Source organism: Typha latifolia, chromosome 7 (assembly GCF_019914945.1).
Source record: "Typha latifolia isolate L0001 chromosome 7, TyphaL0001v2, whole genome shotgun sequence".
Classification (NCBI taxonomy): domain Eukaryota; kingdom Viridiplantae; phylum Streptophyta; class Magnoliopsida; order Poales; family Typhaceae; genus Typha; species Typha latifolia.
In genome coordinates, this window is record NC_133092.1 from 6,367,117 (window position 1) to 6,388,235 (window position 21,119).

General features: G+C 36.8%; 1 protein-coding gene across 1 annotated transcript; it reads left to right on the top strand.

Moving 5' to 3' along the window:
• The first annotated feature begins 978 nt into the window (after positions 1–978).
• Positions 979–13,639, top strand: LOC140791987 (4-coumarate--CoA ligase-like 5). Its single transcript, XM_073142735.1, has 6 exons — positions 979–2,133; positions 3,327–3,516; positions 10,431–10,576; positions 11,373–11,440; positions 12,817–12,919; positions 13,235–13,639. Exons 1-6 carry the CDS (start codon positions 1,111–1,113, stop codon positions 13,352–13,354), a joined length of 1,650 nt encoding a protein of 549 aa, XP_072998836.1. The 5' UTR covers positions 979–1,110; the 3' UTR covers positions 13,355–13,639.
• Positions 13,640–21,119: the final 7,480 nt, after the last annotated feature.

Genomic DNA, 21,119 nt, shown 5'->3' on the forward strand with positions numbered 1-21,119 from the left:
AGCTCTAGATCATGATGTTACGCCTTTTATCCAATTGATTTCATAATTTTTGGACATAATATGATTATCTTTTGAATATTTTTTTGAACCTGCGCAGAACTAAAATTTCATAATTTAAGTAAGAAATTTGTATCTAGATTATGAATTTCATACTTAATCTACGAAATTCTAATTCTGCGTAGTTTGGAAAAAATAATATCTTACATATTTAATCATTGAAATTTATATAAAAATAAATAATGATCATCTAGAGTTATGTTTTTGATTATTTAACTAATCATAATTATATCACAACTATCTCTGATTAATCTCTTATTTTATTAATTAATGAGCGATAATAAAGACTTATATAAAAAAAGAATTAAGAGATAGAAAAAGAGGAGGAGGAGAGATTAATCTCTATAAATCTCTCTAATCACTCTTTAATAAAATAATTATAATATTTTATTTAGATATAATTAACACAGAATTATTAAGAGTTTTACGACAAATAATTTTTTGTATGTCAAATTTATAAAATTAGAGAAATTAATCTCCATAAATAATATATAACGTATTATTAGTAACAATATTAATATTTACTATTTAAATAAGCAAATTAAAAACTGTAAATCATTTAAAAAATATGCGGATAAATGAATATCCGATATCTGTATCCGAATCCGAAAAATATATCCGAATCACTATCCGATTTTTTTTCAAAAATTCTATCCGAATTGGATAGAAATTTTTTATCAGAATCCAATCCGAATCGGGTCGGATAGAGGGTCGGGTCGGAGTTAATCCGACCCGTTTTAGTCCACTAAACACAGCTGCCTCGGATATCGTGAATTCCCACCTGAAGGACACACAGTATTACATATTTTTAATTATTTATCAAGCTGTCCCTATAAGAACCTTCTATACGTTACTATCCATCCGTCATTCAAATGAAGTCCAACTATCCTTATAATGCGGAATAATATGCGGATGGAATTTAATAATTGCACTCCTCTCGTCATTTAACTCTGTCCACCATTCTACTCCTCCATCGTCATTACTACTACCTCTTCTTCGCTCCGCATCGCAATCCCTCAAACCCTAGCCCTACCTAGATCATACGAGAACACAATGCCGTCCGTCGACTCCCGGAGTGGCTTCTGCCTTGAGACGAAGACCTTCCACAGCCTCCGCCCGCCAACCTCTCTCCCGCCAGAATCCCTCCCTATCTCTGCCGCCGCCTTCTCCTTCTCCCTCCTCCCCTCCCCTCTGCCCTCCAACCCCGCCCTCATAGACGCCGCCACCGGCGCTTCCATTTCCTTCACCGACCTCATCTCGCAAACCCGCTCCCTGGCCGCGGCCCTCGCCAGCGCCGGCCTCGTCTACCCCGGCGATGTCGCCTTCGTCGTCGCCCCCTCCCGCCTCGACATACCCGTCCTCTACCTCGCCCTTCTCTCCCTCGGCGTCGTCGTCTCCCCTGTCAACCCCGTCTCCACGGCCTCCGAGATCGCCCACCAGATCAACATTTCCAACCCCTCCGTCGCCTTCGCCACCGCCGCCGCCGCTTCGAAGATCCCTTTGCACGTCAAAACCCTTATCCTGGACTTCCCATCCTTCCGGTCTCTCCTCTCCGACCCCTCGCCGCCGTCTACGCCGTCTACGCCGTCTCCGGAGATCCGGCAATCGCACGCTGCGGCGATACTCTACTCCTCCGGAACCACGGGGAGGGTCAAGGGGGTCGTTATAACCCACCGCAACTTCATCGCCCTCACCGCCGGCAGCCACGCCGGCCGGGAGCGGCTCTTGAAAGCGTCGGAGGAGGCCGGCGAGCCCATGGCCTCGGGGGCGGGGCTGTTCACGATACCGCTCTTCCACATGTACGGGTTCTTCATGCTTCTAAGAGCGGTGGCGGGGGGCGAGACAACGGTGCTCATGGAGAGGTTCGAGTTCGGGGCGATGCTGAGTGCGGTGGAGAAGTATAGTGTTACGTTCATGCCAGCGGCGCCGCCGCTGGTGGTAGCGATGACGAAGTCCAGCGAGGTGGTCGGCCGTGATCTTTCGTCCTTGCAGATCGTCAGGGTCGGCGGCGCGCCGCTCGGCCGTGAGCTGGCGGAGCTGTTCCGCGCGCGGTTTCCCCGAGTCGAGATCGTCCAGGTGAGCACCCGGATCCGGTTTGGGATCCATCTCTTTTATTGGACTTTTGCCCTTTTTAGCCAATGTCTAGAATAACAAGAATCTTTATTTGAGAATATTATCTCTTAGTTCAGAATAGCTAAATAGCACACTGAACATATTCTAGAATATAAATACGATTTACTAAAATTATACATTAACCCAATACTAATTTATCTTTGATTTAACTATAACTTATCTTAAATATCTTATTATAATTTATCACTATCTCTTTTTTTTTTTCAAACATCTTATTATAATTTAGTATTCATCCCTCTCTTACCATAATTCTTATTATAATTTATCACTATCTCTTTTATTTTTTTCAAACATCTTATTATAATTTAGTATTCATCTCTCTCTCTTACCAGAATTTATCACCTCCTATTTACTCTTTCTCTTCTCTTATCGTATTTTTCATTTTACACTAAATAAATAAAATTCAACTTGAACAGCATAAACATCAATAATTTAGTATTTCACAAAAATAAGCACAATTTAAAAAGTATTATTATTATTATTAAATATTATTTTAATTGTATATACCGAATATAAAGAATATTACAAAATTCTAAATAATATAATATTTTTTGTTATAAATTATTTTATTTAAAAATAATTTTTATATGTACTAATAACATCAAAAACATAATATTAAACTAATACTTTATTGGATTGCATACCTATCGACCTAGTTGTACATACTGAGTTAATTGTATTGCATAAATAAATATAACATTGCATAAGTACAACCCTATATGTGTATTGCATGCATTGCATAAGTACCACCCTACATGTGTATTGCATGCATTGCATACATAGAATATTTTAGTTTATTTACCATCTATTCTATCAATCTATTTATAATCAAATCAAAAGGTATTTTAGTAAAAAAATTTCTTTACCTTCATCTTGTAGCACATAAAATATAATTATTATACCTTTATTTTAAAATACAAGTAACATAGGAAATAATAATTCTTAGAATAAATCCTTCATTTTGGTAATAACAATCCCTATTTGTTATTCCTTAGTATATTTAAATAAAAAAATTATTATTCTGGGTCACGGGGATTTTGCGATAAGATCAGTGTGTTGAACTATTGATAGCCATATGCAAAAAGATTCTCTTTTTTTGTTAATTTTTTGGGGCGGGTATATTCATTGTAATATAGGCGTATGGCTTGACGGAGTCGGCCGGGATTGCTGAGGCGATGATAGGGTCGGAGGAGTCGCAGGTCTATGGGTCGGCGGGGAGGATATCGTCCAACCTGGAGGCAAAGATAGTGGACCCCACCTCCGGGGAGGCATTGGGCCCAAGGCAGCGGGGGGAGCTCTGGATTCGTGGGCCAACCATCATGAAGGGTAATCTCATCTTTCACAACTCCTATAAAATAATGAGCACGTGTTCTTGATTCAGTGCCCCCACTGAAGGATTGTTAGCTAATCAATGCCATGTACTAGGATGCAGCAAATTTTTGCATTAAAACCAGCAGTTGCTAAGATGTTATCAGTAATGTTTCTTCCTGCAATAAAAGATTATTGTTCTGGACTAACAAGCGAAGGGAAGAGAGGCTTGAGCCTGCTAACTAGAATCTTTGTGATAATCTTGTAAGCTATATTACAAAGAGAAATAGGTTGATAATCCTTTACCAAAGTAGAGTTGACTTTTTTGGGAACTAAAATGATGAAGGTATCTACCCACCGACGCAGTAGAATCGCTTGATCAAAAAATCGAGACACACCTACAAACAGATTGCTGCTTGAAATGGACTGATACTTGATGTAGACTTCCACTTGAATTATATTCGAACTTGGTGTCTTCCCACGAGGGAGACTACACAGGGCCTTGCAGATCTCTTCATCAGTAACCGGCTTCACCAACTTGTTAGCTGCATCCAATGAGATGACCTAAAGGGAAGGCCATCCCATATGCTGATTGTCTCCAGCATCATTTGGACCCCATAAAGTACGAAATCCACAAATGCCCTCCTTACACCTTTATGACTCTAGACTTAACGATTAGCCTCCACTTAAATACTAGGGACTCGATTCCTTCTACTTTTACTTTAAAGTCATTTGATATTCGACTATCTACTAAGATCTGATTTGAGATTGTACTTTGAGATTGTGTTCCTATTTTTGCCCTTCTACACCCATTTAATTCTCGATCATTGAAGTTATTTGATATTCAATTGTATACTAAGATCTGATTTGAGATTGTACATACATTTCAGTTGAATCACCCCATCATCCGACAACCTTCCTTCAACATCCAGGCCCTTAAGCTGCTCTACTTGGCCCAAGCTAATTTGAGATGGGAGTCCAAATTTCCAATGACTTTTTTGCTCCATTTTTTAAGAGCTTTCTACAGCAGGCAGATGCGATGGGAAAAGACATGCATAAGGTTTTCATTCGCTCCCCTATTCTAGACCTCCTCCACAATGCAATCACAATCTTCATATTCAAGTCATAGAAGTTTAAACCTTAACAGTTTAGCTTGGAGATGAAGTTTGTAAGGAACTGAAAAGATTAGAGGAGCATGGTCTAAAGCTGATCTCATGATGGCTAACTTTGTTAAGGGGGTGAGCCCAAGCCGGGCTGAGTTGACTAGCACACGATCTAGTTTGATCCACATCCGATTGGGCCCGAGTTGATCATTGCATCAAGTAAATGGTGGGCCTTCAAAACTAATATCACACAGACCACAATCCTCTATGCAAACCTTGAATGTTGTAGCCTTTGACCCAAGCACCACCGGCCCACTCCACCTCTTCTTCTCTACATTCAGAATGGTTTTTAATTTCCAGCTACTACTCATGGAAGGTTCGATAGAGCCATGGTGCACAACTCTGCCCACAACATTCTTTGCTCCTAAATCTTGTTACTAGCATAAACAATTGATATAATTCAAGTTTAGTCATTGGGGGGAGTATTGACATGTGAGCAGCATATCTAGAGATAGCCATCACATCCATCCACCCAAAGGAAGTCTTCCATAGTAGAAGAATACCACCAGAAAACCCCACAGCAGGGACTAAGAATGACCGGCATCTTCCCAACGCCTTGGCCACCTTCCTCACCTTATCCTAATTCCCATGAGTTTCCATCAGCAATATTATCCAACTTCAAGCTTTGTTTAGATCCCTATATTGATCAAGAACCTCCTTTTTGAGAGCTCCTCTACAATTCCAGATTATTAATTTAAACATTAAAAACAAAATAAAATAGGGAAGAATATATCTCATTCAATCTATCCCCCTTTTAGGAGCGAATGAACGATCTCTGACTAATTGGTCATACCCAGAACTTGGCTCCGCCATGTCAACTTCCATGTCTACCGAGCCTTCACCAATTAGTTGTCCCTTAAGGATGATCACCAAAGCCCGATTAATATCTAGATCCACCTCCATGGTTGCTCGTTAGCCAGTGCTTGCATGAGTGCTACCTTGAGCTTGTTGATCACCGCTTCAAGGTGGGACGAGGGCTTGCCGCCCTTCTCCATCCCCGGTCTAGATTGATTGGTGGCGAGATCATCATTGCACATCCCGTCTAGGTATTATGCTTTGAAATTTCCTTTTAGGGATTTTGATTTAGTAATTCTGACATAGGTTGACCTCGAGTTCCCAAGTGGTCTAGTCCTCGACCTGATGGAAATCCCATTAATGTAAATTGCTCCCTTCTCAGAAGGAGCACATTCACATGTACAGGCTTGGCTTCACCCACCCCTTTAGTCTCCTTAGGGAGTGAGGCTTGTACTAAAGAGCATCCATTCGAGTTGTGGGGTTTGCCACTTATGTAGCCTTTCCTTTTTTATATTTGTAACTTGAGCTTTAGCCCCTTCCCTTCTTGGTCCTTTTTCCCTACTTTGGAGGCCTAAGGGGTAGATTGTTTCTTTGCTTTTTTTTTGTCCGTAACTTGATAGTTGCTTGTAGGACGACATCCGAGTGGGAACAAACACCTAGGCTTAGGCTACTGACGCCGCCCGCAATGGTCTGCACCTTGAGCCGAGTGGCGAACCGGCTTAGAGTCATTCCGCATTTGACCGGGGTGCATCGTCAGCCCCTATCCACTTTCCTCCCAATAATTTCAAGCACTTTTGGTTCTCTGTTTCAAAGTCTTTTCATCTTTTCCTTGCGATACTTGTTCGCTATCGATCTCTCCCCCGTATTTACCCTTGGACGAAGTTTATCGCTCGATTGGCGCTACATTCCCAAACAACTTTTCCCATCATTTCTAAATGGGCCCTGCTCTTTTTGTACTTGGCTACTTAGCCTTATCTTGATAGCAGGTGTGTTGGATCTAGCCTTTGACCCACCACCATTTGACTATAGCTCAACTAGACCTTCATTTACATTGCTCTCTATTAGTCGAGGCCTTGCTATACACATCTTCTCGAGCAGCCGACTTGGTCGCACCTTGGCCATTCTAATCCCATTAGCTGTGGGTTTGGATGCACCTGGATGACCATCTTTCTTCGTCTTCCTCTGCATAGTGCCCTAAGGACCATAGGTAGACTTGCACTCTGTTGGCTCCTCTGATGAGTGGAACCTTGGCTTTGGATCGCAACATTTTGTCGCCGGTACCTCTTGCTCATCGACCTTCTCCTCCCACGTCCTAGAGGTACATTTGTCCGCTCTATGCGTAACCAAACCACAGAGGAAACAAAAGAGTGGTATGCTTTCATACACCACATTTTGATCAATTTTATGTTCTTTCAGACCTAACTGCACTGCTTCTTTCAAAGATTTTTTGAGGTCGATATCAACACACTAATAGATTACAAAACAATCCCTTTAAGATCTGAATTTATTGTAGGAAGCAGTCCACGCAATCGAGGAAAAATATTCACCAAATATTCTCTAGTAGTCATAAAATTACAAAACTAAGTTTGATTGATCCATAACTTCTTGATCTATGCTTTTTGTATTTACGTCCTTCGCAGATTCGAACTGCAACTAGGACGAAATACGATATAGTGGTAGTTTTCATTGATTCTTCTTCTCAGACTTTATTCAATTGTGATGAAGGTGGTGGTGACGGGTGGAGTGGATGTTAGGGCTATGGATGATAATGGAGATGAGGGTGGATGGTTGTTGTAGTTTAAGGGATAAAAATGAAGGGGAAGAATTGGTCGAGATCCCAAGGAAGGGGGAGGACTCGAAAGACGAGGGAGATTAGAAGTTAGGAGAGACCTTGCCAACGGTAGAGGTGGTAAGTTGGTGAAAAGGGAGGAGGGAGATTATGGTAGAAAGACTAGAGAGAAGATAGAGAGGCAATAAATTAATATTCAATAGCATTCTGATTTTGGGTGCCATCCACACCTTTATAGAGGCTAGCTAATAAGCCAAAATAATAATTATTAACCCTAATTCTAGTGGACTCCCGTCGATCACATTTGAACGCGCCCGATCGTGTTCGAACGCACAAAAGACGTTATCTGTCGATGAGAACCCGATGTAGGCATTCGAACGCACATTTCACGTTTCTTATTTTTGAGAACCTAATGCAGGCGTTCGTAAAGGCGTTCAAACGTGACCCCTTCCGCGTTCGAACGCGACCTACAAGAAATTTATTTTAATAAAAATAAATAACTAATGCAATAAGAAAAGACTCTAACTAGGTGTATCACACACTCTGGCATATTTACTTCTAGTATAATCTAGTGTAGTTTTATCCACCCTCATAGGCTTGTCGAAATATGTTGCTACCGGAATTAGAGATTTAGCTCCCAATATTCCTTAGGAAGATTATGTAGTCGTTTCCACACCGGTGTAGTAGTAAAAGCTTCTGGCAATGGTCTAAAATTATTTTTTCATGGAATAAGATTTAGCACCCTCCCAAATAGGGCTGTCAAAAAAGCCCGTGGACTCGTGAGACTTATGGGCTCGACTCCTTAAAAGCCCAGCCTGAGCTCGGTTCAAGCTCTAAATGAGCAGAGTTGAGCCAAGCCAGCACTGGCTCGCTTAGATCCAACGGTTGGTATGATCTCTATAAATAAAAGAAAAAATTCTACTCCAACCTTCATCTCCCCAAACCCATCGATGCTAGACTCCCCAGACCCCAAACCCTTCGATGCTAGACTCCCCAGACCCCAAACCCCTCCGTTGAAACATAAAACCTATCTTCACCACCTCATCGATCACTACTCACTACCGAAACTCAAAACTTGTCTCCACCGCTCAAGCGTCTTCTCAGGAGCCACACCGAGCGTCCTCATTAGAGCCACAACAAGGCATGACGTTCAAGGATAGAAGCCCATCTCATTAGAGCTGCTTTGCTTTGGCCACGATGGAAGCCTTTGCGGGGTTGCGGTGCAAGCTCTCCCCACCACTAGTGAGGGCTTCTTCTAATGAGGCTGAAGTGAAGATGGTAACAACGCCAATGCCCTCTCCCTCATCCACCGCCTCATCGATGCCCGACCCCAAATCCTCCCTGGTGAGTCAAGTTGTAGACCCTCATCGAGCTGGAAAATAAACCGATCCGAGCTTAGCTTTTTAGCTCAAATCGAACTCGAGCTTGAGCCCAACTGAGATTTTCCATCTCTCTAGCTGAGCCGAGCTGGGCCCAGCTCACTCTAGCTAGACTCATTTACATCCCTGCTACCAAGGATGGTCCAAAGGCCATTATTGAGCACATAGTTCATGCCATCTTCCTTTTCAAAATGAAAGACATAGAATCCTTCAGATCTATATGACACCGGGGAGCTTTGTATCCCATTCCATAACGAGCCAAGCTGCCTTTCAACCTAACAATAGGAATTGCCCAATTCAGAAACCGGCCAAATAAAGATAATTTCCATTTGGCTCGGCATCTGTCGAGCATTTCTTTTTCTAGGATTATACAGTCCTCTGTTTGCTCTTTTAGCTTGGCCAAGATTTCTTCCGATATATGTCCATTTGAGGAAGACGCCCTAGATGCTTCAACAACAACATACACCCAGGTTTTGCGAGGAGCATCACTACTTGATTTTGCTAGTTTGGAGGAGAAAGTTGCTCTCCGGAGATGCACATCGTCACCGCCCTCTGGCTCCGGCTCTGGAGGCACGACATCCTGCTTATTAGATGTAGTGCAGTAACCACATGTGCAGAAGATTTCTATCTTCAAGTTAAGATTTGCTTGAATGAGTAGGTGATTGATGCCGAAAGCTTGCCTTTTCTCTTTCTTTGAGCACTGTTACTTATTTTATTGCTGAGTGTATGAAACAAACTCAGATTAGACTTGGCATGGACAGCAGATTTGCTTTCTTCTTCAGTTGGTCGGAATGGCGTGTTGATAGTAATAGTCTGAAATGTTGTCAGAGAGTAAGAAGATACATAATAACCAAAAGCTACCACGTAAAGTAGTCACCTCATCCTACCAATCTAATAATTTTGTTAAGATGTAGTGTTGATTCTATAAAATTCACTTGATGTATGTGCCATCATTCTTTCATTTAGGCAGTTGTAACATCAAATAATTTATAAATTATATTTGACGTTTGCTGCCTAGGGTATTTGATCTGTCATCATGGGAGATGAAGGATTACCCTGTTTGTCTACCTTTTAATAGGTGATATACATTACTCCAGAGAACTAAATTATGATGCAAATAATGGCTTCACATTCTCGAATAAAAATAAGTGGCTCGAAAGAAAGGATCTTGTGATCTAGATGTTCCCTTATAAGCTCTGTATTAGCTTGGCATAACAAGCCAGTGAATTAATTTTTGCCAAATTCCATTTTTAGGCTAGCAAAATTGCCTTTTTCTTATGTTAGGGAAGATTTGTTTTTCTTATATTTTTTATTTATAAAACTAGAGATTCAATATTGTTTGTTCCAATGTGATTGGTTCAATTTACACTAGGGTTTTTTGAATCTAAGTCAACTCTCTACTTTTTCCGAGTGTTTGCCTTTTTGTCAAATTAGAGTCTTGAATCTTATTACAGCCTAAATATGATAATGTAGGCTTGCTGCCATTGTATTTTAGTTTCCTATTTAAGAAGTTCAAGAATTTTTCTCAAATTTCTAGCATTCGTGTTTTAAAAGTTGACATTTGATCTGGTATACAATAGAATCAATAAATTAGAGAAGACTTTGGTCCAGTGTTTCCTCTGCGACTAGATGGATTTAAACTTTTATTTCATCTTCCTTGATGCATCTATTTCTTTGCTTGACTCTTTCTTGTAGCTACTCTAATTCTACCTATGTTGATGTATCAACCACTATTACAGTGCATAATTTATGTTATGTAGCTTTTCCTTGATTCTTTAATTAAGATATAAGAAGTTATCCTTGCAGGTTATGTAGGTGATGATGAGGCAACCAAATCTACCTTGGATTTAGAAGGATGGTTAAAAACAGGGGATCTTTGCTACTTTGATGAGGATGGATTCCTTTTTATAGTTGATAGGTTAAAAGAGTTGATCAAGTACAAGGCATATCAGGTATTAAAAGTTTAGATTGAGAACTATGAAACATGAATACTCCATTTGGGATGCCATACGTGTATTCTATATGTATCAGATATCAATACACTTTCAATACAACTCTGATAAGTATCAGATACAACTCAAAGAATATCTAAATAAAAAAATTAATTTTAATTTTTTGATATGGCATGGATACATCCCGATACAGCAGGATATGAGCAGGATATATTTTTAAGTTAGTTTTGGGTTTGTGGGTCGGTTTTGCAGCATAATGTTGTATCTACTCGCTAATCCTTTTAACTACCAATTAAGGGTTAAATAGAATATAATTGGACAGCCTTTGATCCTTCTCATGTTAATTGAATTGAGAGGAGCAAAACCCTAACCTCCATTTTTCTCTCTCACGCTTTGATGGCGAAAAGCTTGTGGCACTCCTCCCTCATGCTTCGATGGCACAAGGGTTGCGGTATCCTCCCTATGGACTTTTGGCAATATGAATTGCTTAGTGTGGATTGAATGATATACTTTTTTTAATCATTATATTGGTTGATAATAGATTGCAAATATATTGTTGTATTAATTTATTTATTGACATATCCTTGCCATTTTTGTATCCTATATTTTTTTAAGGATTTGCCATATCTGAATCAGTTACTATAAGGATTTTACCATATCCCCATATACATATTCTAATATATCCATATCTCATATTCATATCCGTGCTTCACAGTTTGAGAATTATGAACTCTTTATTTAAATTTAAGTTCTTCAAAACCAAAGTTATTGCATATATTAACTGTCCCAAGTTCAGGTGCCTCCTGCTGAGTTAGAGCATATTCTTCAATCACATCCGGAAATTGCTGATGCTGCTGTCATACCGTATGTATCCACAATGAAATAAACTTCTGATTATCTCTGTTTTTTTATTACTTTCATATGGTGCTTTATGTTATAATGCAATAAAGTGGGGAATATTTTTTTTATCCTTTCATTGATGAGACTGCATAACTCGGAACCATTTGGTTTATCAAAAGCCTATTAGTGCAATGTAAAGAAATTTCATGAGTCGCAACCATCTCAAAGTACTCTAGTTTTCCTACAAACAGTTGAATGTTCTTGAAGAGTTGACATAAACAGAGCATAATATACTAGGCTGTATTGTAGAAAAGTAGCTTCAAGTAATGAAAGTAGCGAGTATCAGAATTAACTAGTTCTGTTAGCACTAAAATGTATTTTAATCTCATTGGTACAAAAATATAAGAAATAATGTGGAGTAGAAGTAGCTTAGTGCAGAACTTTTAAAATCAGCACTAGGCGATCCCAATTATGTGGGCCTTTTGACAATAGTTTGTCCATGAGTGGTACCAAAGAGTCTACGTTGTCCATGAAGTATCACTGGTCAGAAATTCTAAATGAGATTTTGCACTATTACAATGAGCAAATACTTATAGAGTTTAGGACATTAGGTGCTTCCTTTTAGGATTAGCTGTGAGTGACTTGCGCTTTGTGCATGTATATGCGATAGAGATGTAAAATTAGGTGGGCAAAGGTAAACTGACCTTTGATGTCTGGCTGGAAATTTACAATTTCAAGATAAATATTGTAATATTTGAATACTGTTGTGAATGCTTGGTTTAATGAGGAAGGACAAATTAACAAATATACTAGAAAGTTGTGGACTTCCTGTTCGAGTACAGGGTGAATGGATGAATGGTATGCTCACAAAGAGTTGACATTTGAAGTGGTTGCAATGAACAAATCAGTTATTGACGAATGTCATAAGACGAAATGAAGGACCTAAGAAAGCATGGAAGAGTTTGTGAGGAAGAATACTGGAAATCTTGGAATTAGATCAGAGAAGTGCATGATGGAATGAGTTGTCAGAAATCTATCAGAGTAAATTCTACTCAGTTGGAACAAGGCTTGTTATTGTAGTGAGGTCATGGTTAAGCTTGTTGGTTTTGGGCCTTTTGGCAACAGTTTTACAAGCATAAGTTAGTCCAGATGAACTGAGAGTATTGTAAACTAGTGAAGTCTTCATCAAGTTAAAACTTCTGATGAAGCATCTACTCAGAAACTGCATCTTATGACAGTCCACAAAGAAGTAGTACTATGACCCTCAACCTATATCTAACGGTGAATCCACTTGTGTTTCTCGGATCATGACATTCTTTTAATGTTTTAAGCTGAAAGGCTTGTTCTTACTGGGAGAAAAAGGACAATTGATGATTTCAATTTCTTCTGTAATATGACAGGTATCCAGATGAAGAAGCTGGACAAATACCAATGGCATTCATTGTAAGAAAACCTAATAGCATCGTCACTGACAAACAAGTCATGGATTTTGTTGCAAAACAGGTAATATACAACAGACAATGATAATATTACCATTTGTTCTCTATTGTTCCATTTGCCACAGACAACGTAAGGTCATCTCTGCATGTTTTCTTTGGTGATTTCTGTCGAGAAAATAAATGCCAATTTAAATTTGCTTCCTTACCTTCCCATCTTCTCCACTATCATGAAAATAGCACACTAATTATAGTGGTTTCCTGATAATTTCTTACTCAACTATATGTGGTTCTTGCTGTAGTTTTCATTACCATTATTCAAGTAGTTTGGAAGTTCTGCTAGCCAAACAATTCTTTAACAAAAGGTTCTCCTTTTCAACAGGTTGCACCATACAAGAAAATCCGACGAGTTGCCTTTGTTAGTTCGATACCAAAATCAGCTGCAGGAAAGATTTTGAGAAGGGAGCTCATGAATTATGCTACATCAATCCCTGCCCTCTAAGCTTTGATTGGTATTGTTGACCTTAATACATGTGTAATTGATTTGTTAAAAGAGAAAAGAATGATTAAGTATTGAATTTGAAAAGGTAATAGAGGAAAAAATAACATTTGGGGGGGGATTTATATAAAGGAGCCAATCCATCCAAATATGTGAAGCAGATTACAACATCAAACAGCACAATGGATTTTTGTTCTTCTGCATATGTGATGTGTGCCAGAGCTTGCCCTTCTGTTACTCATTAGTAACTGAAGAGATTATGCATATTGTGGTCTTATTTGCCCATTAGCAAGTGAATAATTTTCCTAAACTTGTAAACATTTTTTTTTTTACATCTGGATCTCATAGGTACCTTTACTATTTGACATAGTCGGTATGCAAAAAGCATTTTCATAAAAGTGTTCATATGTATATCTGCTCTATAGAATAGGAGATTGATAGATAAATACTGTCAAATGGTTGGCAGAGATAGAGCATTAAAATATATTTTTCTGCTAAATTTCATGCCATTGAATGAGCGATACCAGCTTATAACCACCAATTGAGCTTTCTAAAGCATAAGCATTTCCAGGGGTAAAACTTTTTGGACTCAAAAGGTCCAATCAGCTAAGATCTATTGAATACACTGCAGAGTTTGAAAGATTTTTCCCATTTTACCATTCTTTCAATTTGGATCTCATGAATTATAATTTGAAGATCTTGCACTTGGTTAATTACTGGTTTAGTGTCAACGATCTTGTACTTAAGAAATGTCAACCATCTTTTGTCTTGCACTTTTTGTCTAAGAATTCTCATAATTCTTTAGATATTTTTGCTGAATTGTACACGTTGTACAATGAGTTGTCTAGTCCGTTGAAGATATAGTTCCGACATAAAGGTTGTCATACTTCAATGCATCCACTACAACAACTACTTACTTATCTATTTTCTTCTTTTGAAGTTTAGACACATCTTCGTGTAAGAATTTAGCCAAATTCAAAGTGGTAAAATAAAAATAGTATTTATTGCTGCATCTTTTGAAATATGTACCATAGAACTTTTCAGACTTTTCTCCATAAACTATAGTCACTAGAGAATTGAGTGATAGGGGTAACAACACTCTTTACTATTTCAGCTATCTAAAAAAATGAAGAAAAAATAAAAATTCGATCATAGAAAAAGAACAGTGACAGGAATTAGATTAAAACACTAAGAAAATAATTGGTGATAACAATCTGATTCTAAAAGTCACAAAAATTCGATCGAAAATAATTAAATAAACTTATAGATTATAGAATATAAAATTATATATAGTCGTGTCTAGTGTTGGACACTATTTCTTTAAGACCAATTTGCCTTCTACCAAATGCTTTTAGAATAATGGATGTCGATTCTAGAATACAACTATTGCATTGCACTTAAAAAGAAGCTACTATCCAAATGCCTTGTTGAATTTGAACTGTGTAGTTTTCTCTCTCAATACAAATAGAAAACTCAACATATGAATAGAATAAATAAAATTTCGTGAAAATAATGTAGACTGACAGGCTATTTACAGGATTAAACATTCATGATGAAGAAATGCAAATGAAAAGATCTAGTTACGAATAGATGCACTGTTGGAGGAAAATTGAAAGTGGAGATTAATGAAATCAAATGGCTAGGCACTTGCAACGGTCAGGCGAAGTTAAATCTATCTCTTGAACAAATTTGCCATCCACTTGTTGCGATTGGAAATTTACAAAGGCAATTTGTTCTCAGAATACAAGACCGTCATGAATCAAGAAGCAACTCGCAAAATTGAACCTTGATCTGAACTAGAGTTAATTGTAACAAAGCAAGCACTTAGTACAAAAAAATCCAAAACAATAGCACCATCTTCTATTTATAGCAAATGAAAGGACACCAACTAAAAGGTGCTAGTAGTTATATAACTAAAAAATAGCTATGGTAGTTATATAACTAAAAAGTGGTTAGATAACTAAAAAATAGTTATGGTAGTTAAATAACTAACAAATAGTTATAATTATGAAAAGGTGTCTAATCAAAATATTTATTCACAAAATTATTTATTTTAAAATAACACTATAGAAATATTAATATTTCTAACAATCCCCCATTTATTTTAAAATAAATAACAATAACTTTGATTTCAAATATGCTTGCTGTTACACAAAGATATTGATACATAAGTGAAAATACCATATGGTTTGAATTTTCACGTAGTGTAAAATTTTCAAAGCAGTATCAAGATGTTAATGGACATAAAGTCCTTGAATTAACAAAATTTACGACACAACCGGAGAATTCACACATATCTTTATCAGAATCTCAATGTTCTTCCCAGCCGCGCATTAATGGCCATGCGCTGATCCCGACTTCATGAGTGTGCTAGGAGTTGACCAAACTCCGACATAAGCGGCCTAACTTCGCACTCATATAGGTAGAGTTCTTCTAGGTGCTCTTGTAGATTAAATACACCTATTATATGAACCCATTAAAAGTTTAACTCAACCTCACATGTTCATTACAGGAACATAGCACTTACCAAATAATTTCTGAGTAGGTCCAAATAGCGTGCTATATCATCACCCTCAAGATTTGTTTTTCCCTTTGAACCTAGAGCATGGAAATCCATAGTTTAGGTAGGGTTGCCATCTTTTGGTGATATTATTCAACTGGTCTAAGACCCATCTCACAAGATGCTTTTCTAATTAGATCCTTGTTAAGGCTTTTAGTCAAAGGATCCGCTAAATTTGTGCACGAACGAATGTAATCCACGATGATTACTTCATCTTCTAATAGCTGTCTCACAGAATTATGTTTAAGACGTATATGTCTCGACTTTCCATTATATGATTTGCTATATACCCGTGACAAAGTGGCTTGACTATCACAATGAATTGAAATAGGAGGCATAGGATTTGACCATATTGGCAAATCAATTAAAAAATCTTTTAACCACTTAGCCTCTTTGCTTGCTGCTCCCAAAGCCACTAACTTAGACTCCATAGTAGAATGAGTTATACAAGTCTGTTTCTTGGATCCCTAAGAAATAGCAGCACCACCAAGAGTGAAAATCTACCTACTCGAAGATTTAGAACCATCATTTACACAGTTCTAGTTTGCATCACTATACCCTTCAATAACAGATGGATTTCCTCTATAGTATAGTGCAAATGATTTAGTTCCTTCCAAATATCCTAATACAATGGATATTGCTTTCCAATGTTCAAAATTAGGATAACTAGTGTATCGACTCAATTTGCCTACGGCAAAAACAATATCTGAACGTGTGCAATGCATTGCATACATCAAACTTTCAATAATCCTTGGGTATTCAAGTTGTGATACACATCGATTTTTATCAATATCAAGCTTCAAGTTTGGATTATAAGGAACTCTTGAAATTTTATCAAACAAATGAGAAAATTTCTTTAGAAATTTCTCAATATAATGACTTTGTGACAATGCAAGAGAGTTTCCGATTCTGTGTATTTCCATACCGAGAATAGTATTTGCAATACCCAAATTTTTCATATCAAATTGAGATGATAAGAAATTTTTAGTCATATTAATACATAAGTCACTCTTGCTAAAAATAAGCATATCATCCACGTATAAGCATATGATCACAATGTCAATATCAATCATTTTATAATAGATGCATTTATCCGCCTCATTTGACTAGAATCCATTAGAAAGCAAAACATTGTCAAATCTCTCATGCCGTTGTTTAGGGGCTTGTTTTAGACCATATAATGATCTAACAAATTTGCATATTTTATTTTCTTGGCCTTGTAAAATGAAACCTTATGGTTGATCCATATAAACTTCTTCATCCAAATAACCATTCAAAAATACTGTTTTCACATCCATTTGATAGATTTTGAAGTTATATATTGACGCTAATGAAATCAATATTCTAATCGAAGATATCCTAGCCATAAGGGCATAGGTATCAAAATAATCAATGCCTTTAGATTGTTTAAACCCTTTGGCTACAAATCTAGCCTTATACTTATCAATAGATCCATCAGATTTAAGCTTTCGCTTAAATATCCATTTACATCCAATAGGTTTAGATCCTAAAGGTAAGTCTACCAATGTCCAAGTATTATTAGACAAAATAGACTCCATTTCATCATTGATAGCTTCTTTCCAAAAAATAAATCTCTTGATTTCATTGCTTCATCAAAACTAGAAGGATCACTCTCTATATTAAGACAAAAATAAAATTCATTCAAAATAGAATTTGAAGTCCCTTCCACAAGGTAAGTCACAAAATTATGACCAAAATTCGATTCTTTTCTAATTTTTTTAGATTTTCTAATTTCTACATCTTCAAAAGAATTTTCAGAAAAATCATGATTTAGAGATTTGCCTTGATTATTAAAATCAAATTCTAGAGATTTAGATTCTTTAAAGGTTTTATCCTCAAAGAATTCGGCATCCCTAGATTCAATCACAACGTTTGTATTTATCTCTAGAAAACGATATGCTTTGCTATTAGAAGCATAACCAATAAAAGCACATTTAGTGGTTCTTGGCCCCAACTTTGATCTTTTCAGATCGGGTAATCTAACATAAGCTAGACACTCCCACAATTTTAAATATCCTAAGTTAGGTTTTCGACTAAACTATAACTCATAAGGAGATACTTTCCTTTTAGAAGGTATTCTATTAAGAATATGTGCAGCCGTTAGGATTGCTTCACCCCAAAGATTGTCTGGAAGACAAGAATGGTCAAGCATTGCATTAACCATATCCAATAGAGTTCTATTTTTTCTTTCAGCCACACCATTTTGTTGTGGTGTATATGGAGCAGTTCTTTGATGCACTATATCATTATTTTCACAAAATGCATCAAAATCATTGTTAAAGTATTCACCTCCCCTATCACTTCTAAGCATTTTTATTTTATCACCAAGAAGATTCTTAACTTCAGATTTGTATAATTTAAACTTACTAAGTGCTTCATCTTTTGTCCTTAATAAATAAACATATGCAAACTTAGAAAGGTCATCAATGAAGGTAATAAAATATCTTTTACCACCTCTCGTGAGTTTATGATTCAAGTCACAAACATCAGAGTGTATCAATTCAAGTAGAGTTGTAGAAACTCTATTTACACTATGAAATGGTTTTCTAGTTAACTTAGTTTTAAAACAAGTTTCACATTTACTTATATCATTTTGTAAATTTGAAGGAAGTAAATCTAATTTAACCATTCTTTTAATTGAATCAAAATTCACATGACCTAATCTAGCATGCCACAAAGACAGAGTCAACAAAATAAACAGAAGCATCATTCTTTACTAAATTTAGTTTAAACATACAATCTTTAGCATATCCCTTACCGACAAATAAGCTTTTCTTAGTTAGTACAAATTTGTCTGATTCAAACACAAGCTTATAACCATGCTTAGAAAGCAAACCACCCGAAACAAGATTCTTTCGAATCTCGGAAGCACGGTATACATCAAGTAGAGTAAGAGTTTTTCCCGATGTGAACTTCAGTTCTACTGAACCCTTTCCAATTACTTTAGTAGAGGAAGAGTTACCCATATAAAGCGAGACATCGTCATTTACAAGTTCATATTTCTTGAAAAGATTTCTCTCTCCACAAATATGACGAGTCGCGCCTGTATCCACCCACCAATCAGTTTTAGATACTACCAAATTTGCCTCAGATATAATAGCAATAAGATTTTCTTCAACTTTGTTGGATTGCTGTTGTTTTTTCTTAAGAATGCGAAACTCATTTTTGTAGTGTCCTTTTTTCTTACAGTAATGACATATTATATTTCTTTTGTTGCCATTCTTCTTCTCACTAGAAGGATTATCTAATCGGGATTTCTTCCTTTTCTTGTTGTCTATTTCAACAACATGGGCAACTTTTGTCATTTCTGCGATTTCCTCGATATTATCTCGAAGTCTTGACTCTTCCTCAATTCTGAGTTGTCGTTGAAGAGCCTCAAGAATGAAATTATCACCCTTTCTCTTAAGAGACTTGCGGTAGTCTTTCCAACTTGGAGGTAATTTGGCGATGATAGCACCAACTTAAAGTTTCTCCTCTACAGAAATGCCTTCAGAAAGCATTTGTTGTACAATAAGCTGTAAATCATGGACTTGAGAAAGAATAGGCTTATTGTCAACTATTTTAAAATCAAAGTAATTGGATATAAGATAACTTTTGTTACCAGAGTCTTCTATTTTGTACTTATTTTTCAAGGCTATCCAAATCTCCTTCGCAGTCTTCATATGAGAGTACATATCAAATAGATTGTTAGTGAGGGACCCAAGAATAGTACCACGGCATAAAACATTGTCTTCGTCCCATTTTGCTTTGCGGCTTTTTTTTCTATAGTAGACTTCTCGGTTAAGACTGAACACTCTTTTTCTATTATATAACGAGTCTTCATCACCGTAAGGACAAACTCAATTTTCTCCTTCCATCGCTTATAGTTATTTCCATCAAAGCGATCAAGTTTGTCATGCGGCAACATAGATGAAAGTGCAGCATTTGAAGCAGCCATTTGAAATCACTTAGTCAGAAAATTTGTTCAAGAATTGTTGGAGGAAATTGAAAGTGGAGATTAATGAAATCAAATGGCTAGGCACTTGCAACGGTCAGGCGAAGGTAAATCTATCTCAAACAAATTTGCTATCCACTTGTTGCGATTGGAAATTTACGAAGGCAATTTGTTCTCGGGATACAAGACCGTCACGAATCAAGAAGCAACTCGCAAAATTGAACCTTGATTTAAACTAGAGTTAATTGTAACAAAGCAAGCACTTAGTACAAAAGAATCCAAAACAATAGCACCATCTTCTATTTATAGCAAATGAAAGGACACCAACTAAAATGTGCTAGTAGTTATATAACTAAAAAATAGTTATGGTAGTTATATAACTAAAAAGTAGTTAGATAACTAAAAAATAGTTAGATAACTAAAGAGTAGTTAGATAACTAAAAAATAGTTATAGTAGTTAAATAACTAACAAATAGTTATAATTATGAAAATGTGTCTAATCAAAATATTTATTCACAGAATTATTTATTTTAAAATAATACTATAGAAATATTAATATTTCTAACATGCACCATTTTGGGTTTGAAAAGATCAACAGGTTTAATAGGAAATGATGCATCATTTAGAGTTCAACTAATAACTATTTGGGTAAAAAAAAAAAAAAAGAGTCCAGTTTGATAAAAAAGACTCGCCAAAACCATGGCACGATTTAAAATTTTGCTTCTTTGGTCTTCTATTTTAGATTTCTTTGGATGTACAAATCTTCTATAAATAGTATGAATTAATTATACATAAAATTCTAAGTTATACAAATCTTCTATAATTATCTTACAAGCTCGTTATCTATTAAAAATAAGAAAAAGAACTCTAGAACAAGATCCATCCTATCTGCGTCATATCTATCGAAAAGGTTAAAAAAAAACACCTCTACAACGAGATCCTATTCCTATGTTTGATTTCTCTCAGACCCAGGTTAGAAGTGGAATTACCAAAAATGTCCCTCGTTCGGCGAATCACAGATAAATCGAACATTTCAAGTGATAAAAAGATAAAATACTTTTCGATTTCTAAAATTCCAATTTTACCCTAACTCTGATTCTGTCCTATATAAGTAGCTATCGCCACATGACAATTGACACATAGCGTGGCCTTGGATATCGTGAATCCCAACTTGAAGGACACACGGTATTAAATATTTTTAATTATTTATCAAGCTGTCCCTATAAGACCCTTCTATGCGTTACTATCCATCC